Source organism: Cyprinus carpio, chromosome B15 (genome assembly GCF_018340385.1).
Source record: "Cyprinus carpio isolate SPL01 chromosome B15, ASM1834038v1, whole genome shotgun sequence".
Lineage (NCBI taxonomy): Eukaryota > Metazoa > Chordata > Actinopteri > Cypriniformes > Cyprinidae > Cyprinus > Cyprinus carpio.
In genome coordinates this window covers 14853362-14873475 of record NC_056611.1, presented here as the reverse complement: position 1 = coordinate 14873475, position 20114 = coordinate 14853362, and the positions used below count along the sequence as shown (strand labels likewise).

The window sequence follows — 20114 nt, the reverse complement described above, 5'->3', positions numbered from 1 at the left end:
TTCAGTTGCATGCAATTACTTCCCATTAACACCTTGTATATTAGAAACACACCTGAAAGGACTGCTTTCAACTCCGAAAATTTCATGTTTCTTAAAAACATGCAGATAAAAAATTGTGCAGAGGACCAGTCACTTGAAAAAACAGGAATATATAACTGTTGAATTGAATTGCTATCTTGGCATTCAGTCACTACTAATATTTAAAATAAAAAGAAATGTAAGGTTATTAATGTTATAATGTCCCACGCGCATTTGTAATGGTGAAGGCGTCTGCCTGATCCAGGATCAGCAGCAGTATCAGCGACAGTGTCCCATATTCCTCCAGCTCTAATGGAACAGCACAGGCCCGCCATTTCACTGAATGCCTTCGCTGCTCTTCAATCCTGCGGGTTTACAGAAATAAGACAGGAGGCGGCTGAACGGCGGGATTAGTGTCGGGACACGAGAGATGAATCACGAGCCTTTACAACGCGCGAGTGAAACCCGTAACAATGTAACAATTCCACGCGAGATATTCGCTAACATCATTTGTGGATTCCTCACCGTCTCGCGCAGCGGATAACTGTGTGCAAGGCTTCCCATCTGCCTCCTCTTGTCCGAGCAATCTTTGTCTGCCCTTATTCTCGTATCGAGGTCGGCCGGGAACTGTGAACACTACTTAGTAGCAGTGTGAATTTCAATATTCATACGTATTTTTCGATTGTCGGTCGCTGGAAAGCTTTGAAGATGTCTGGGCAGAGCATTACAGACAGGATAACTGCTGCTCAGCATAGCGTTACTGGATCAGCCGTGTCCAAAACAGTGTGCAAGGCAACAACTCACGAAATAATGGGCCCTAAAAAGAAACATTTGGACTGTAAGTATTACCGGCTGAGTGTTTAATATGATTGGCGATGACGAACGTGTGTACAGCTGCTGCTTTGATTGTTATGGCTACGATTTTAGGCTGTTGTACAATGGGCAGGCCCTGGTTGTGCTAAGCTAATGTGCTTAGACAGACACCTGTGCAATAATATTGAAACACGGGCCATTTATGACATACTGACATGCATCACTTTCAACTGTATTGAAGCAGGACTGTGCATGTGCAATGCTGCGATATTTATATAAGCAAGAATGCTGGGATTGTCATTAAGTTTGATCCCATAATGCTTTTATAGTGCCCAAATCTATTTTAATACAGTTTATGACCTCATGTAGACCTCCTCGGCATTGCCATGCTGGGTAAATTCTGGTTAAATGAATATGCCTTATAATGCACATTGGGCAGAAATAAATCAGTGCTATTGTTTTTCTTAGGTTGGTGTGCAGGGGTTATTGTAAGGAAGGTGTTTGGGGTGTATTTGAATTGTTAGAAGTTCGTTTGGATTTGATTGTCATATTCGTTTGGCGACAAGCTGGCAGGTGATGTCAGTGAATGCTGTGCACCTTCTTTAAGAAATGCTGGTCTAGTGCCAGTCTAGTAAGTCTGTGCTTGAGAATAGATCTCTATTTATGTCTGTCTCAGCCAGGCCTGACTACTCGTTCATTTAGTTCTTACAGTGTTATAAGACAAGCTATGACATGTTTGAAGGACTGTAGATAGGATTTTTAAAAAAGGAAAATGTGGTAATTGTTCTCTGCATCCTTAGAATTATTTGCACCTTCATACATAATAATTCAATTTCATTGCATTTTACTCAGTGCAATAAACTTAAAGGGATATGCAAATTCTGTCATTAATTACTCACCCTCAGGTTGTTCCAAAGATGTAAGACCTTTGTTCATCTTCGGAACATAAATTAAGATATTTTGATGAAATCCGAGAGCTTTCTGACCCTGCATAGACAGCAATGCAACTACCACATTCAAGGCCCAGAAAGGTAGTAGGACATTGTTAAAATGGTCCATGTGACATCAGTGGTTCAATAAATTTTCTAAAGCTACGAGAATATTGTTGTACGCAAAGAAAACAAACAGAATGAATTTATTCTAGTTTCTTCTCTTCAGTGTCTGTGTTCGATGCACATTCATTTTTGTTGAATTACTGTTGAATGAAGTCTTTTTTTTTTTTTTTTTGCGTACAAAAAGTAGCCTATTCTCGTAGCTTTATAACATTACGGTTGAACCACTGATGACACATGGACTATTTTAACGATGTCCTTCTACCTTTCTGGGTCTTGAACGTTTCAGTTGCATTGCTGTCTATGCAGGGTCAGAAAGCTGTCGGATTTCGTCAAAAATATGAAGGATGAATATCTTACGGGTTCGGAACGACATGAGAGTGAGTATAACAGAATTTTCATTTTTGGTGAACTATCTCTTTAGCAATTTTAGTCTTAAAGGGTTAGTTTAGTCAAAAATTTAAATTCTGCCATCATTTACTAACCCTCATGTCTTTCCTCTGTGGAACATAAAAGATTATATTTTGAAGAAACATTATTATTGTTAACTAAAACTTGATGTGCTAAAATAGCTGAAACTGAAATAAAAATAAATAAAATACATATACACTACTTCCAGTCAAAAGTTTTTGAACAGAAAGATTTTTAATGTTTTTTTTTAAAGAATTCTCTTTTGCACACTTAGCCTGCATTTATTTGATCTAAAATACAGCAAAAGGATTAATATTGTGAAATATTTTTATAATTGATGATTTTTTAATATGCTTATTTGCTGTTTAAGAAATATTTTTTATTATTATTATCATCAATATCTAAAAAAGCTGAGTACATTTTTTCAGGATTCTTTGATGAATAGAAAGAGCCAAAGATGAGCATTTATCTGAAATAAAAAGCTTTTGTAACATTACACACTATATCATTCAAAAGCTTCAGTAGAGTCAGTATATTTTTATTTTGGGAAAGAAATTAGAGATACTTTTACTTAGCAAGGATGCTTTAAATTGATCAAAAGTGATGATAAAGACATTTATAATGTTACAAAAGATTTCTATTTCAGATAAATGCTGTTCTTCTGAACTTTCTATTCATCAGTGAAACCTAAAAAAAGTCTACTCAGATGTTTTCAGCATAATTATTATAATAATACATGTTTTTTGAGCAGCAAATCAGAATATCAGAATGATTTCTGAAGGATCATGTGACTGGAGTAATTATGTTAAAAAATTTAGCTTTGAAATCACAGGAGTAAATGACACTAAAATATATTCAAAAATAAAACAGTTATTTTAAATAGTATATATATATATATATATATATATATATATATATTTTTTTTTTTTTTTGCTGTATTTTGGATCAAATGAATGCAGGCTTGGTGAGCAGAAGAGATTTCTTTAAAAAAACATTAAAAATATTACTGTTCAAAAACTGTTGACTAGTAGTAAAGATATATATATATATATATATATATATATATATATATATATATATATATATAATTACTGTAACATTAAATAAAAATTAAAACAAAAAAAGAAAATTAAAAACGAATTCAAAATATTAATAAAATCTATAATAGCATCTAAAAAGAAACAATGTTTTGAAGAATGTTAGTAACCAAACAGCTTTGGTGCCTATTGACTTCCACTGGACAAAAAACAAAAAAACACATACACTGAAATATCTTCTTTTACATTCCACAGAAGTTATACAGCTTTTACAGTCTTTGGGTTGAACCAACCCTTCAAGTTGTAATATATCACATAAATTATGCTTACTTATGGATCTTTTCACCAAAAAAAAGATGAACTGCTTTTGCCTGATATGGCTATAGCTGTAGAAAAGATAAGATCTGATTCTGAACATTTCCGTTGACATCTTTTGTGGCGAGGGCTTTGTTTCTCAGAGTAGGAGTGACATAACTGGACGAATCAAAGTTGGCAGTGTTCTGGAGGCAGCTGCTTTACACCAAACCAACCAACCAACCACACGACTGAAGTCAACCTCATTCATTCAGAAAGTAGCAGCTCCTCTGAAACCACACTACATCACTGTCTACACCACAACTGTTTCACTCCCCTAAGAATATTAGCAGAAGTGCAGTAAACATTTCATCTAGAAAGTCCACCAGCAGAGTTAGTAGAGGGCTATGCAATTCCTTTTACGTAATCCAGAATAAAGCACATTTTATATGTAGAAAAGCTTATATATGTGGGCTCTCTCCACAGAGTATTATTGTTCTCTTTTATGTTATAAATGCATGGTAATCCTTTGATTTTTACATTTTAAGCTCTATACCAGTGCAGTCTTTAGACTCAGTTCTTGTCTGTTCACCCAGTTATTAATTTCAGTAGTTAATGGAAATCTCTATTTCTGTTGTAGACCTGATACACTGTACCAATGAGATGAATGTGAACATTCCTCAGCTGGCAGACTCTTTGTTCGAGAGGACCACCAACACCAGCTGGGTGGTGGTCTTTAAGTCTCTAATCACAACACATCACCTCATGGTATACGGGAACGAGGTGCGTAACCGTGGGAGACCTGTCCACATTTTAATTAAAAAAATAGTTCCATGCGCTTATAAAGATCTGCAAATAATTCTATGCATTAAACCTTTTTTTTTTATTATTTTGGTTACAGCGATTTATTCAGTACTTGGCCTCCAGGAACACATTATTCCTCAGTAATTTCCTGGACAAATGTGGCCTACAAGGTACAGTATTGAACTATTTCACATTTATTTCAGGCTCTACAAAGGTTTCATTTTTCTTTTGTGCTCATCTTTGGATGCATTATTTAAATGGTTGTAAATTAAGCATTTATTTTACAGCATAACATTTTATATCATGTTATAATAACATTATTTTCTTTTTAAATTCATGTTATTTGTTTTATAATAGTATTTAACATTCACTTTATCACAGTTTTAATTTAACATTTCAAATTCCCTTTTCCTGATTGTAGCACTTTTCCTCTGTGATCCTTAGCAACTACTCCTTATCATTTGTTATAAATAAAATACTTTATTTCTTAACTGTGATATTTATTGGTATTTCCCTAGGTTATGATATGTCAACATTCATTCGGAGGTATAGTCGATATCTGAATGAGAAAGCAGTTTCATATCGACAGGTGGCATTTGACTTAAAATGACTTTGAATCTAGGTAGGATATTTTTTTAATACATATTCTAAAATGACTTTGAATCTAAAGGTAGTATCTAGGTCATGCTTTCTCTGGTGTGCAAAATTACACAATAAAAGCACAATATAAAACAAAAACAGATACATCATACCACCAAAAAATACACCACACAAAAAAAAGTTTTTTTTTTTTGCCTTAGCTGTAGTTTTTGTTCGAAATCATTTGAGAGGGATTTGTGCAGCACTAGGTTTGAAGTGCTTGCATTAAGTGCTTGAAGTCATTGCGCTGGATCATCCACTAAACCTCCATGCACTGATCCCCCTAATGTCATTTGACCTATATTTTAAAATCTTTTCCTTAAGGGTGGACGGAGTGATGAGAACCATGAACACAGAGAAGCTTCTTAAAACCATCCCCATTATACAGAACCAGATGGATGCCCTTCTTGACTTCAATGTAAGCTGACGGTTGATCTACATACATGCATTTTCACTGCTAAAAATGACTTCTGAATATATGCAATGAATATATACTCTGTAGAAGCAAAGCATTTGTGATTTAAAAATGTATTTTTTTGTGTGTGTGTGTCCAGGTCAATGCCAATGAACTTACCAATGGGGTTATCAATGCAGCCTTCATGCTTCTCTTCAAAGACTCCATCCGACTTTTTGCAGCTTACAATGAAGGGATAATAAACTTACTGGGTAGGTCTTTCAGGATGCTTTCATGTAAGCACACTCTCTTCACTTTTTCTGAAAGATGCACATTAAAGAATTGAGGTAAATATTTGTTTAAAGGAATAGTTCACCCAGAAATTAAAATTAGCTGAAAATCTACTCACCCTCAGGCCAAATCCAAACAGATTAAAAAGCTGTGTGTTTGTAAGAAACAGATGAATCAAGGCAATTTAACTTTAAACCATCGCTTCTGGCCACAATTCAAGTCTAAAATCTATAATCTATACCAAATGCAGATATAATTTACACATATAGATAACGGCATAGTGTTGATTTGTAATGCGTTCCTATGTACCTATTCATCTACCTCTTACAGAAAAGTATTTTGATATGAAAAAAGTCCAGTGCAAAGAGGGTTTGGACATTTACAAGAAATTCCTTACTCGTATGACACGGATCTCGGAGTTCCTCAAAGTGGCAGAGGTGAGATTCTCATGTGTTGTTGTGGTTAGCAAGGGACTTCATTAAAAGAGCGCTATGTAACATATTTGTTCTGCACACCTCACAGCAGGTGGGAATAGACCGCGGGGACATACCTGACCTGTCTCAGGTAAGACTACACTTTTATTCAGACTTTAACACCTGCACTCGTTCTGCATTTTTAACTATCCTGAGTATTCTCTGAAACTGTCCTGCTTTCTCTCTTACGTTACTTTGCACAAATGCATTTCTGACTTAAAGATGCATGCAGGTCATTAGGATGCGCATGTCACTAAAGATTTCTCAGCTTTTCCCTGTCTACAGCAAATAAAGGTGTTATGGGCTCAGTGGACATTTCAGAATAATAATTACAATAATAGAGGTAATAGAATCATGACTTCCACAGTTATGACAAGTATATTGACTCAGAATATGCAACTGGTTCTAACTCAGATAGCTGGAGCCATTTTGTGTAGGTTGTAAATTTAATTTAAATAAAATCTGTATGCCAGTATATTACTGCTTTAAAAATCTGTAGTAAGACCTTAAAATGTTTTTTGAAAAAAGTCTCCTATGTTCATTTATTTGATCAAAAATACAGTAAAAACAGTAATACTGTCAAATATGATTACAATTTAAAAATAACTGTTTATAGTTTTTTTATATATATAATAATATATTTAAAAAATGTATTAATTCATGTGATCGCAAAGCTGAATTTTCAGCATCATTAATTCAGTCTTCAGTCACTTTTGATCAATTTAATGCATCCTTGCTGAATAAAAGTATTATTTTCTTTTAAAATATCTTCAGGCCATTGAAATCTTAACATGATTTTAGAGTGAATATATATTTTTTCCGATTGTGCTCAGCTCAAAAATATTTCCTAAATATTTCTCGGCAAAGTTAGTGTACATTATTTGTCCAAAGGTACGAGAAACCTTCATATAGAGTAAAATTAAAGCACAAACACATTTCAGATGATGAGTATATTCCTGAGAGTTTGGGTTCATGATTATGATAATAATGTTGATGCATCATTCTATATAGTGACATGCGAGGCTTTTACACAAGCAGCAGTATTTGACACGTATACATTAACATCTAAGTCATAATGGCAAATGTTAAACATGGACACATGAAAAGGACAGATTATTATCTAATGCAAATACCATAGCCTTATATAAGAGCAGATTTGAAACTCGTGCATTATATGTCTGACCAAGACCACCTTTATATTCTGTATTTCCCTTTATCTTTCCACCTTCTGTCCACCTTCAGTTTACCGTGTGTGTAAGTACTTTTCTGACTCTTTTCTGCACTCCTGCACTGTTTAATTTTTATTGCAAATAAGCTGTTTACTGTCTTTTCATTGGAGTCTTGATGCAGTCAGTGCTTTATTCCTGAGTAAATGTTTGTGCATTCCCTCAGGCCCCCAGCAGTCTTTTGGATGCCCTGGAGCAACACTTGGCTTCATTAGAAGGAAAGAAGGTGAAGGACTCCACTGCCGCCAGCAGGTGGGCCATTCACGTGTCACATTCAGAGCTGAATACAAATTAATGAGTTCTAACAGATGCATTATGTTGACAGCACTTGATGGATTCTAACTTATAAGAGCTTGTTCTTGACAAATGCAGGGGTTCTGTATACTCTAGGTGTAAATGTTCTATTTGATACTCACAGAAGCCCAATTTATCTCTCCCCGACTTTTGTAGGGCAAGCACACTCTCCAATGCTGTGTCATCTCTGGCCAACACTGGCATGTCTTTCACCAAAGTGGATGAAAGGGAAAAGCAGGCAGCTCTGGAGGAGGAGCAGGCGCGATTGAAAGCTCTAAAGGTACAGAACAGGACACATACCAAAAATAATTTCACCCACCAGAGGAAAGGATATAACAACACATCTGTAGACAGTGGTTTAGTTAAAATCAGCGAATGTAACAAGTCTTTGGTCACTGTAATATTACTTTGATCAAAAATAGCAGATACCAAATGCATGAGATGGCAAAACTTTGCCGTGTTTACAATGGTGTCACTTATTGCAATTTTGAGAGTGAGTTCTGTTCTGTGTACACACAAAACTGTAATTTTGGGGAGTCTCTTACATATTTAAATACAGTTGTCGCTCCTTAAGCTTTACAGTGTTTATGTGGCCTTAGAAGACAATATTAGATTAATCATGGGTGTCTTTTCTATGCGTCTGAAGATCATAAACCATTCATAGTCTATATAATGCATATATTGCACACAATATTGGCAAGAGTTGGTGAAAACTTCTTATGTGATTGGCTGGCTACTTCCATAAGTCCAAATGCACAGGTTTTTTAATCAGAAAGCTTTGTGTACAACTTACCACGCTGCTTCAATTCACACTTCTGGTTATGGGATAAATGGTAGAAAAAGTTGTCAGACTGCCAGAATTTGCAAAGATTATCTGGTCTTTGAATAACATTTAACCAGTTTCTTTAAGGCGGATAATTGTTAAAACAATTATCTGAATAAGCTTGGTATCGGATTTCAAATTTATCCTCAAAACATCACACTAATGAATGAAATGTGGTTGGTAGGTTATCCTCCATGCCAATCAGATGGCTCCTTCCTGTCTAAAAGGTCTCTTGGCTTCTTGTAAACAGGAACAGAGGCTGAAGGAGCTATCCAAGAAGCCTTCGTTTGCCACGACCGACACTTCTCCAGTCTCCACCACAGCAGCATGCATCAGCACAGCTCCTGCCATCGACCTGTTCTCCACTCCCAGCTGCTCCAATGGGTTAGTCAATCAATTCACTTCATAGTGTGACATCTCAAGCCATCCTAGGTGTAATTTGACTTTTTTCTTTTAGACGATTACAATCAGAGTTATATTAAAAACTGTCCTGGCTCCTCCAAGCTGTATAAATGGCAGTCAATGGTGAGATTTTGAAGCCCAAAAAAGTGCATTCATCCATCATAAACAGTGCTCCACATGGCTCTGGAGGGTTAAGAAAGGCCTTCTGAAACGAATCAATGCGTTTTTGAAAAATTCCATATTTAAAACTACTATCTTCTGCTAACTGTCGTACGCACGTTCACGCGAGAGTGGCGTTCCAGCGGAAGATGTAGGACATAGGACGAGCATAAGCTCTGGTCAGAATATGCTAGTCTTGCGAGTTTCGTTTTGTTTTGTTTACAGTAAAGGAAAACCAGTCTCCACTTGGCTTTTATTGAAAGCCTTCAAAATTATTATTTTAATTTTTTAATTTTTTACAAATCCTTGTTTTGTACTTCTAATTCATGACATGACATGACATTTTTACACAAACGCATCGCTTCACTTCAGAAGGCCTTTATTAAACCCCGGTGCTGCGTGGAACACTTTTTATGATGAATGGATGCACTTTTTTGGGCTTCAAAATCTCAACCACTATACACTATTCATTGCCATTATAAAGCTTGGAAGAGCCGGGACATTTTTAATATAACTCCAGCTGTATTTGTCTGGAAGAGGAAAGTCATATACACCTAGGCTTGTGGGTGAGTAAATCATGGGGTAATTTTCATTTTTGGGTGAACTGTCCCTTTAAATCGGTTGGGGATTAAGACATTTGTTTTGTTTTCTGATCCTCAGTGCCCTGAAGATGGAGAGCGACCTCTTCGACATGCAGACTAACTTTCAGTCAAGCATGCAGCCCGGACCCTCTGTGGCCACGGCATGGGGAGGTGAGACCTTTTGTGAGACCATCTCAGAGATTCAGCATGCTGTAGCCTTCTCTGTGTTAACTCGAGTCTCGTTCTAATGTCCTCCTGTTCGACTCTTTCTCTCTCTCTCCTTTTGCCTGCTCAGATCCTTTCTCCTCTTCTGAAGCTGTAGATGACTCCATTCCAAACCTAAACCCTTTCCTAACCAAACTTGTTGTTGATGGTGCTCATCTACCCGTTATGTCATCAGATGGTGTTAGTTTCTCCTCTAGGACATCAGGTCATGAGATATTTGGTGGTAAACACGCTTTAGTTTCTTTCTTCCAAAACCATCCATCCACCCATCTGAAGTGTTTTATTAGTTTGAGCTTTTCTGGTCGCTGAAAGTCCCTCGTTGTTTCGCATGCACAGTATCCCGTTGTGTCAAAATCAGGAATCCTCTGATTAAGTTCGGTCACATCGTTCTTACAGTTGAGCTCGGCATCTGAGTAAGAATGCAGTCTGTAATTTTGAGACTAAATGGAGGTTAGGTCGGCAGTACTATAGATAACCCTCAAATAATGTTTGTACACATATAGCTTTGTTTTGGCTTTGTTATAGTGGGGCTGTTTCATTAATTACAGGTTTTATCTTGATTTAAAGCTAAAATTAAAGTGGTTGTAGGTAGTGTGAGACCAAAACAATTGGAAAAGTGCATGTTAACTTGGAGTATAGAAAGTCAGATAAACAAGATGATATAACTACATTCTGAATAGATTAGTTTGCCCAAGTTTCAACATATTTATTATAATATCTAAATTTGAAGAACAAAGAATAAGTTAAATACACCACCATTCAAAAGTTTGGGGTCTGTAAGAATATTTTAATGTTTTGAAAGTCTCATGCTCATCAAGGTTGAATTTATTTGATCAAAAATACAGTAATATTGTGAAATATTATTACAATTTAAGATAACTGTTTTCTATTTTAATATATTTTAAAATGTAATTTTTTCCTGTAATGCAAAGCTGAATTTTCAGCATTACTCCAGTTTTCAGTGTCACATGATCCTTCTTAAATCATTCTAATATGCTAATTTGATGCTTAAGAAATATTTATATTTGAATTATTTTTTATGAATAGGAAGTACAAAAGAACAACATTTTTTAAAATAGATTTTAAAACATTGTCAATATACTGTATTTACTGTCACATTTGATCAATTTAATATATTCTTGCTGAATAAAAATATTAATTTCTTTCATAAAAATAAAGGAACCCAGATCTTTTAAGGGTAATATATAAAGTAGGGCTATCAAAGATAATGCGTTAACACATGCGATTACTGAAATATTAAAAATGTTTATATAATATTTAATGCTCTTCTTTAAGACTTTGTAAGATGCAATTTTAATAATTATCAAAAAGGTCAGCAAGTGAAATATAAACCTGGCATTGACAAATAAATATTTAAATAATTTGACAGCAACTAATCATAATATATATATATATATTATTTATGAAACATTCTGAAGCGTTCTACAACAAAAGTTTGTCAGAAAATCACGCATTTCATTCCAGTTTTCACCTCAGTCTACCTTTGCTTTGTAAAGGTTTAGTAGTTAAACTATAAAGCTATAAGTGAATGATTGTTTTTCCTTTTCCACCATAGATCAGTACAATCCCTTTATTGATTCAAGTTCATCTGTATCAAGCAATTACAAACGCACTGTGCGGATAGAACACTTAATCTCAGGTACCATGATGCAAACCATCCCACCTATGTTTCCCCTCTGTCTGGAAACATAGGAGCACTGAAACAGTGTACAGGGACGAACCTGTGATGATCCCTGCTGGATGCTGTTTGCTTTCTGCACATGGCTGTCTTAATATTGCTGTTTAAATACGCGCTTTACTAATCCTCTCTGAATCTCAAATGTCTTTATGTCTGTAACACTTGCCGTGTTGGTTCTCCTTCTCCCCGTCTGCCTGTCAGACTCGTTTGGTCAGCCGTCTATGGTCCAGCATCTCCCAAACCCCTCTCCCTTCCAGTCTGAGCCCTCCACTGTAGCAGGCCTATTCAGAGGTAGGGAGCCTGTGGCTGGAGGTTGCCTTGTGTGAAACTGCACCCCTTTTTGATATATGTTTCCCTTTGTCTCTAATGCTGTCTGATCTAACATAATATAACATATTATATATCTCCCAAAAATGATGATACTGTCATCGTTTACTGACCCTCACTGTGTTTTATGGTGCTTTTAGGAGCTCGACAGCCCGAATACTCATTCATTTCCTTTATATTCTTTAAAAATACACCTTCTATGCTCATACGAAGTTTAGAATGACACAAGGGTGGGTAAATGATGACAGTTTTTGAATTTTGGTGAAGTATCCTTGTAGTTTTTCAGGATGTCTTGTGCGTGATTGTAGTTTACCCTCTACTAACTTTGTGACCATGGACGCTAATCCACTTATTGGCAGCACTTGAACTTAAATTTGGTATGGTTTCAACTTGTGTATTCTTCGGACTGTGTCCTAGTCTATATTGTGACTTCTGAAAGAAGGTTTAAATGGGTTTTTCTACCTTTTAAAGGATACGGAGCTCCACAGATCCCTCCTCCACAGAGCTCAGGGGAGCTGCATGTTGACTTTGAGTCTGTTTTCGGTACTAAAGCTGCCTCGACTAATAGCCTGGATACAGATGGTAAGGCATTTTAGGTAAAATCAAATGAAAACACATCAACATGTAATCAGACGTTTCTGAACTGACAGCATTAAAGGATTTTAAACTTGGCTTTTATGCCTGTATGTTTCTTATTTGCTTCATCCTGATTATGACCATTGTGTATCAGATATGCTATATAAATATACTCACCTGTCTTATTTGTGAATGTCACAGCAGGGATTTTGAAACCCACTGTGGCCGGTTCAAATCAGTCCTCCAATCTGCTCCCAGAGAAACTGGTGTCAGACGACCTGGATTCTTCCTTGGCCAACCTTGTTGGAAGTAAGTGTCAGTTATTCAAAAGTTTTGATTTGTGTTTGTCAGAATATGATGCTAAAAGGAAGATATTATAAAATTTATACAAAATTTAAATGTACCTCTTTAAAGTCTTCTAATATATTTTTTCTAACCTATAGATCTGGGCATTGGAAACGGTACCACTAAAAAGTAAGAATTTTGCCCTTTATGATGCTCAGTATGTACATTTTTCTTATTCTGATTTGGTGTTAATATTGGTAACTGTTTTCGCAGTGATATCCACTGGAACCAACCAGGAGAGAAAAAATTAACTGGTGGAATGAATTGGCAACCCAAAACTGCTCCATCTACTACATGGAACCCGGTCTCTATGGTACAGCTGTACTTTAAATTGATGAAATTGCTCTGTTCCAAAACCCAGTGAGCTGCGTCCATAAGCAGCTACCTTCTAGGGGTGCATCCTTACCTCTTAAAGCTGGAATACATTATATGACTTTTTGATTCTAAACAGATTTTAAAACACTAGGCATCATACACTTGCCAACTTTGTAAATGGTTACAGAGAAAAACTGGGCATTATTCACTAAATGAGTACCTCATTGCTATTAGACAAATAACAAGTGCAAACAGTGTGTTCTGAAATCAACTCAAACTATCAAACATGTAATCCGCTGAGATTTAGTCTGAAGAGTCTGTGCTCGTCGTAAACTATGCGATTTTCTACAAAATTGTCAACTCTGACTGAACAAAATATGCAGAATGGCTCTGACTTTTGATAATTAGTGTTGACCCCCCTTGACTGCAAACCTGGGCATACAATTAAAGTAGAACCACTGATGTCACATGGACTATTTTAACAAAGTCCTTACTACCTTTCTGAGACTTAAACGTGGTAGTTACGTTGCTGTCTATGGAGGGTCAGAAAGCTCTCGGATTTCATCAAAAATATCTTAATTTGTGTTCTGAAGATGAACAAAGGTCTTATGGGTTAGGAACAACATGCAGGTTAATAATTAATGACAGAATTTTCATTTTTGGGTGAACTATACCCTTATGTTCAATTTCTAACACTATATAGGCAGCAGAAACAAAAACACTCTACACAGGCGACTCACAATTGATTTCAGTAGCATTTGAAATGAGCATGTTGCTAAGCTAACAGTTCAGTACTCAAATATACAGCACACAAATATTGGTTAAAGTAATACATTGGCATTACATTAAACCGTTTTAATCAATCCTCATTATTGGAAAGAAATGTTTAAATCATAACTGACATTTTTCTTGCCTTGCCTCTCTTTTATTAACTGAGCTCACTGAAGTGCATTCTGGGATTTTGTCTTAAGTTTTTGGAACAGAGCAAATATAATGAAATGAATAACATATGAACTTAGTGTTCTTATTAGTCTTTCTTTGTTTTATAGCCTCCATCTATCATGGCTTTCCCTGCTACAACACCTACAGGAATGATGGGATATGGCATGGTTAGTATTTCTGCTGTGATTTTTGTATTTTATATTTTTTCTTTTAGTTATTTTTATTTAGTTTTTAGTGTGTCTATATATATATATATATGTATGTGTGTGTGTGTGTGTGTGTGTGTATCTATATATATATATATATATATATATATATATATATATATATATATAAGTATTTCGGTTTTATATTTATTTTAATCTAAATTAAAATGAGAAATGTTGCTTCAACAAGCTGCAATGTTTTTTTGTTTATTATTTTAATTAATGTTGATTTTATTTCAAATAAAAAGGTTTTAGTTTTTTTTGTGGTTTAAGTTCACTTTTAATTTGTTGAAATTGTCAGCTGAATGATTCCTCATGGTTGTGATTTGTGTAGCCTCCACAGTTGCCCTCTATGAGCATGATGACCCAGCCCACAATGATGTACACACAGCCGGTCATGAGGCCATCCAATCCGTTCGGATCAGTGTCCAGCGCACAGGTACAGCCCCTACAATCTCTCTAACCTTTCATGTACGTTATGTTGTTCTTGTGATGAATGTAGCTTTCTATTAACACTCTTTGTAATCATGGTCCATTGTGTTCTAATGGGCCATGAAGACAGAGAACTCCCTCCCAAAGTGCAGATCATTCCTGTCCTCCTCCACGTGTGCTTCTCCCTGTCACTCCAAGCTCTTTCCTTTCTCTCTCTGTGTTGTTCTCTCTGCATTAGCCCTCCGCTGCCTCTAGCCCTTCCAGTCAGAGTCCTCTCAGAGCCCCAGGACAAGACCCCTTTGCACAGCTCTCTCTCAAGGATTTCTTGTAGAGCTTCGTCTTTTGTCTAGGTACCGCATGTGTTTGTGATCACTGATGGTCCTGCATGCCATGGTCAGTTTCATCTCGTGCCTCTTGCTAGATGAAGACTGTACAAATAAATTGCACATATTATACATTATATTATACTGAGTGATCCAGGTAAAACATTTATCATTATATATATATATATATATATATATATATAAGTATATATATAATAAAGTTAATTTTTTTAATGTAAAAAATAATTTTATTAACATGAAATTGACAGTTTACTTTCTTAAAACATATCCCTGAGTGTACATTATTTTAAACAATTCATGCTACTACTAATTTAATTAATAAATAATGAATTAATAATAACAACAGCAACAACTGTGGGGAAAATTACGGAGTTCACCTTTAAAAATGTGATATTCATGCCGTGTGTGTGTGTATATATATATACATACACACACACACACATATACAGGTGCATTACAAAAACATTTGGTAATTTGGTCATTTAATGAAACTGAAATGTAAATATTCTAATACTTTAAGATACTGTATTTTTGACTTTAATGAGCTGTACACGAGTTACAAAAAAATAACTTTTTTTTTACTATATTCAATTTTTTTGAGATGCACCTGCATGTGTGTCTGTGTGTGTGTGTATATATATATATATATATATATATATATATATATATATATATATATATATATATATATATATATATATATATATGTGTGTGTGTGTGTGTGTGTGTGTGTGTGTGGTGTGTGTGTGTGTGTTTTAAAAATGTTAAACATATTTTAAGATATTTCATAACTTTCAAAATTATTTTAAATCTTATATTTTTTTATAGAAATAAAACTGACACTATTCTTTCTTAATATGTTTCAGTTAGAAGTATATATTAAACATTTAATTATATTTTTTAACAATTTATTTAATTATATGTAAAGTAACAGTAACAATAAATTAGTTCACCTTTAAAACTGTGATATTCATGCCTGAATTTATATTTGAAAAACCCCTGGAGATTTCTATAGGGATTTTTTTTCTAGTTAAACAGGTATTTGAAGATATTTCATTACTTTTGAAAAGTGTTTTAAATGACAAAATTATTTTCTAAAAAAAAAACTGACACTATTCTCTCTTAATGTTTAATATCAAGTATATATTATATATTTAATTCTATTTTTCAACAATTGATTTATGTCAAATAACAGTAAGAGTAAATGAGTAAATATTCAGCCCTCTGATAGTATATTTTAAAAAGTCATGGAAATTTCTATATGGAATATATTTTTTTCTAGATTTTTCAAGATATTTCATCACTTTTTCATGTTCTGTGAGTACAGTTTGTATAAAATAATTTTACATATCCAGTAAACCCAAACTGGAAAAGTCATGAAGTAGAACCCCTGCAAATTTCCGTAATACCTCTAAAAGGTTTCTCCTTTTCGTCTGACATCAAACCCTCTTATTTTTTAACCCCTCTCCTTCAAACTATCATACAGACTCTTCACTATCCAATCAGTTCCCAGTTCCAGATTTCATTCATAAATGTATCAGGGTATGGAAGCGACATGGGTCGCAAACACTGTTTCATGTAGACTTAACACACTGTTGTTTAAAGCATCTATTTGATCATACATTTAATTCTCTTTTTCCAGATGCAGTTTATGTAACACAAAATGAAGTTGCTCCCTGATGTCAAACCATTAAGCTCTGCCGTCTGTGCTGGGATGCTCTTCAGAGGACCGATCCCACGACATACTCAACGTCAAAGATGTGTTGAAAGACTGGGAGCATACTGCAATCATTTCGTAATTTGTTTAAGATGTCAAGTGATGCTGCTGTTTGACCCATAAAGGGATTCCTCATATATTTTATAATCTGTTAAGGTAGGTAAGGGCATTGAAAGACTTGGATATTTAGTGTTCTGAGAAGCTATAGTTTGATTTTCCTGCTAGGTTGGTTTTTTTTTTCTTCGACCGGGAACTTCTGATGAGAGGTCTTCTGGCGAACGCCGACCTAAATCGGAGTATAACTCAGCATCTGATATAGTACGTGTTATGAAATAGTAACAGTAACTTTGTTTCACACTTTATCTTTTAGTTTCGACTTTAATTGTATTCACCGGTAGACCTTTCTTGCGTGTCGTTTGTATTTATTTATAATTAATGCCTAAAAAATAAAACAGGAGAGTTTACGAAGTACATCGGGGGAAAATATAACACTATTCTTGGGCGTTGGATTGTATAATGAAGGATTAGACTTTTAAAATAGATATTATGTGAAAAATACACCTGTAAGCTTAATGATAGAGCACTAACTATTCTCTAAGTTTTATGTCTAGAACAACTTCCCGTAGATGAAATGTTTGGAGCCCAAGGCTATTGGGAGGGTAATCATTAGTGAATGGTTTGTTATACTGTTTAGTCGATACTGTGCTTAGGGGTTTTGCAATGAGATATTTGTTGGAGTAGAAAAGCACTTCCTCCGTGACTGTGAGGTGTTGCACTTGGGAAGGGAGGTGTTCTGCATTATGCATGGCATGCCATCATTTTCACACGGACCGTAAAGATCTGGCTGCCCCTGATCTGAATGTTTCAGACTTCTCGTCAAGTTAGACACCCTGCTCTCTAAAAGTCCAGGAACACTGAACGGGAGCTGGACGCTCCTCTAGCTATTGGTCACGGACAGGGTTAATGATATCACTGTAAATTTGTAGTGTAAAATATAAGAAACGCTGACTGGGAGACGGTTCGAGCACTGTTGATCGGTGCTTTTATGTATATATACATATGATCATGTAGGCAGCTTGTCCAGGGGTTGGCTAAGGATGGTTTGAAATATGAAAGCAATTCAATCAAATCGGAACTGACCTAAGTTTTATTGAATAATTTCTGTGTTGTCCTCACGGGTCATTTTTTTTGTTTATGTATTTAAAAGATGTAAGAACAATTAGTGAACTCTTTCTTTTTCAAATAAAGTGCAGCTTCCACAAATCTTGTGTACGTTTGGTTTATGGTCATGCATTAGTTTTTTCAGCTTGACATGATGGTTAATCATGTGCTAGTCTTTATGACTTACAAATACTCCTAAACATAGCTTATCTACCAATAGGAACTTATAAATTATCATTTGTATTCTATTAATCTAATTGGTAACAGTTTCAGTATAAAAATGTTTGACAGATTTGAGAGTTTGTACTCGCTTGCCTGTTTATAATGAAATCGACCCGTTTTAAAACCTTGCTCCCTACTTGTTAAACATAAACCAGGTTAAACCTGTTCGAATATAAACTTGTTGAGGGAATTAAAAACATTTTAATATTATTTTCCTTGAACGTACCAGGAAATAAAGTAATGTATACACACAGACATGTTGTGTTCCTGAATCTGCTTTGAACAAACTGGTAAATGATTCAATGATTCACTCATAAACACAGTAATTTGTCGCCACCTACTGGTGTATGTAACCTACAGAAAAACTGAAAAGTTCCCATCATTGACGCACAGACTGTCTGGAACAAAAACAGACAAACTAACTGATGAAATCAAAAGTCCCAGTGCTGTTGTATATCAGCATGCACTAATCAAATTAGGACCTAAACGAATCATTGTATAACAGCAGTACAGAAAACGAAAACGGAAGACTTGTGTAATGATTGTTGTTGTTTGCATAGACCCTGGCTGACTCTGAATTACTAATCACAAATAACATATTAATATCATTATGCAGACAAGTTTTACATGAGATGGTTGTGTAGCCTATCCATCATTCAGTGGATTTGTAATTTATGAGAACAAACTCAACTGGCCTACAGTAAGTATGCTATTCATTACAAATTCTCGTACATAAATGTAAAAACACAAATACAAATAAAGTGCATGTAAAAATGCAGACCACGTGAAATATGAACTATTTCAATGTTTGCGCATAGGGCCTTCATTATACTAGCCATTTACATTCTATAGGAAACAACTTTACAGTTTTTCTCAGTCGCTTTGGTACATTTCTCGAATCATCCTTGACATTTGCAAAACAGTAAGTGCATTTCTCAAAACTAACTTGTACAAATAGCAGAACATCATGGATTACCTGCAAAAGCCAGTCTCTTGCTCAAAATCCTTAGTTCATCTCTCAAAAATAAATATCTGTGTCAATGAACATGTCAGTGCCATCAGAATGACAAGTCTTTGTGTCACTGTGTACGGATAAGACAGTCAAATTACTTAGTCATGTTGTCAATATAACAGTGTACTCTGGAGGGATGTTCTAATGTAAACTATGGCAACATTTTGGATGACAGTTACTGTATTGAACATTATGCCATATGCTTATGTCATGCCATATATCCATTTCAAAAGTACAAATTTACACATTACTGTATGTGGGATATTGATTAAAAGAGACTGGATAAAATTCCTAGTTACACTTTTACTAGTGGTCTGACCAAAAAAATAAATAAAAACCCTTTACAATGTCATTGTGAAATAGAAAAGGAAAAAGAAATATGGGCACAAAGATGAAAATAAAAAAGAAGACCACTGTCAAAACTTGTAACTCTTGTGTTATCCTCTGTCTATGCTTTCCAACTGAGATGAACCTTTGAGCTATTTCAGAGAAATGCTTTATCATTGGTTTATCTGCATTCTCTTCATTAGTCAAGATTCACTTGCACAATTCATGCCAAATTTACAAAAAGTCTAATAATAATGTGTAAAAAAAATGTGCTTGGCAGTTTATGACAACTAGATGAAATATTTTGCATTCAATGACTTATACGATGAACTAACGACAAGATGTTTTGAGGGGTAAGACTACTGCACAGAAAACTATATAATACATTTTGAGCAACATGACATTAGCAACTGATAATGTGGGAAACTGCAGATAAATGTGCATAATCAATTACATGAATGTATAAAAGCAATCGCAACTTGTTCAAAAGAATGAGAAACTGGTTTTATGATGTGTATAAATGACTAGGATGATGTGGAGGTTGTACAAGTAG

The 20114-nt window shown here is 35.0% G+C and overlaps 1 protein-coding gene across 3 annotated transcripts; it reads left to right on the top strand.

The window, feature by feature from the left end:
* Positions 1-184: 184 nt before the first annotated feature.
* LOC109103156 (phosphatidylinositol-binding clathrin assembly protein-like) lies at positions 185-17715 on the top strand. Of its 3 annotated transcripts, XM_042739381.1 has the most exons (24): positions 185-856; positions 4266-4408; positions 4527-4599; positions 4948-5032; positions 5372-5486; positions 5623-5734; positions 6084-6190; positions 6276-6317; positions 7469-7480; positions 7619-7704; positions 7903-8026; positions 8820-8953; positions 9791-9882; positions 10007-10159; positions 11513-11596; positions 11837-11926; positions 12434-12544; positions 12740-12847; positions 12982-13012; positions 13097-13196; positions 14248-14307; positions 14681-14785; positions 15017-15128; positions 16765-17715. In XM_042739381.1, exons 1-23 carry the CDS (start codon positions 727-729, stop codon positions 15107-15109), a joined length of 2190 nt encoding a protein of 729 aa, XP_042595315.1. In that variant the 5' UTR covers positions 185-726; the 3' UTR covers positions 15110-15128; positions 16765-17715. The 3 variants fall into 3 exon arrangements, with proteins under 3 accessions (XP_042595315.1, XP_042595314.1, XP_042595313.1); XM_042739380.1 differs by lacking the exons at positions 185-856; positions 4266-4408; positions 4527-4599; positions 4948-5032 and having other exon boundaries at positions 5313-5486; positions 10007-10141; XM_042739379.1 differs by lacking the exons at positions 185-856; positions 4266-4408; positions 4527-4599; positions 4948-5032; positions 7469-7480 and having other exon boundaries at positions 5313-5486.
* The last annotated feature ends 2399 nt before the right edge of the window (positions 17716-20114 follow it).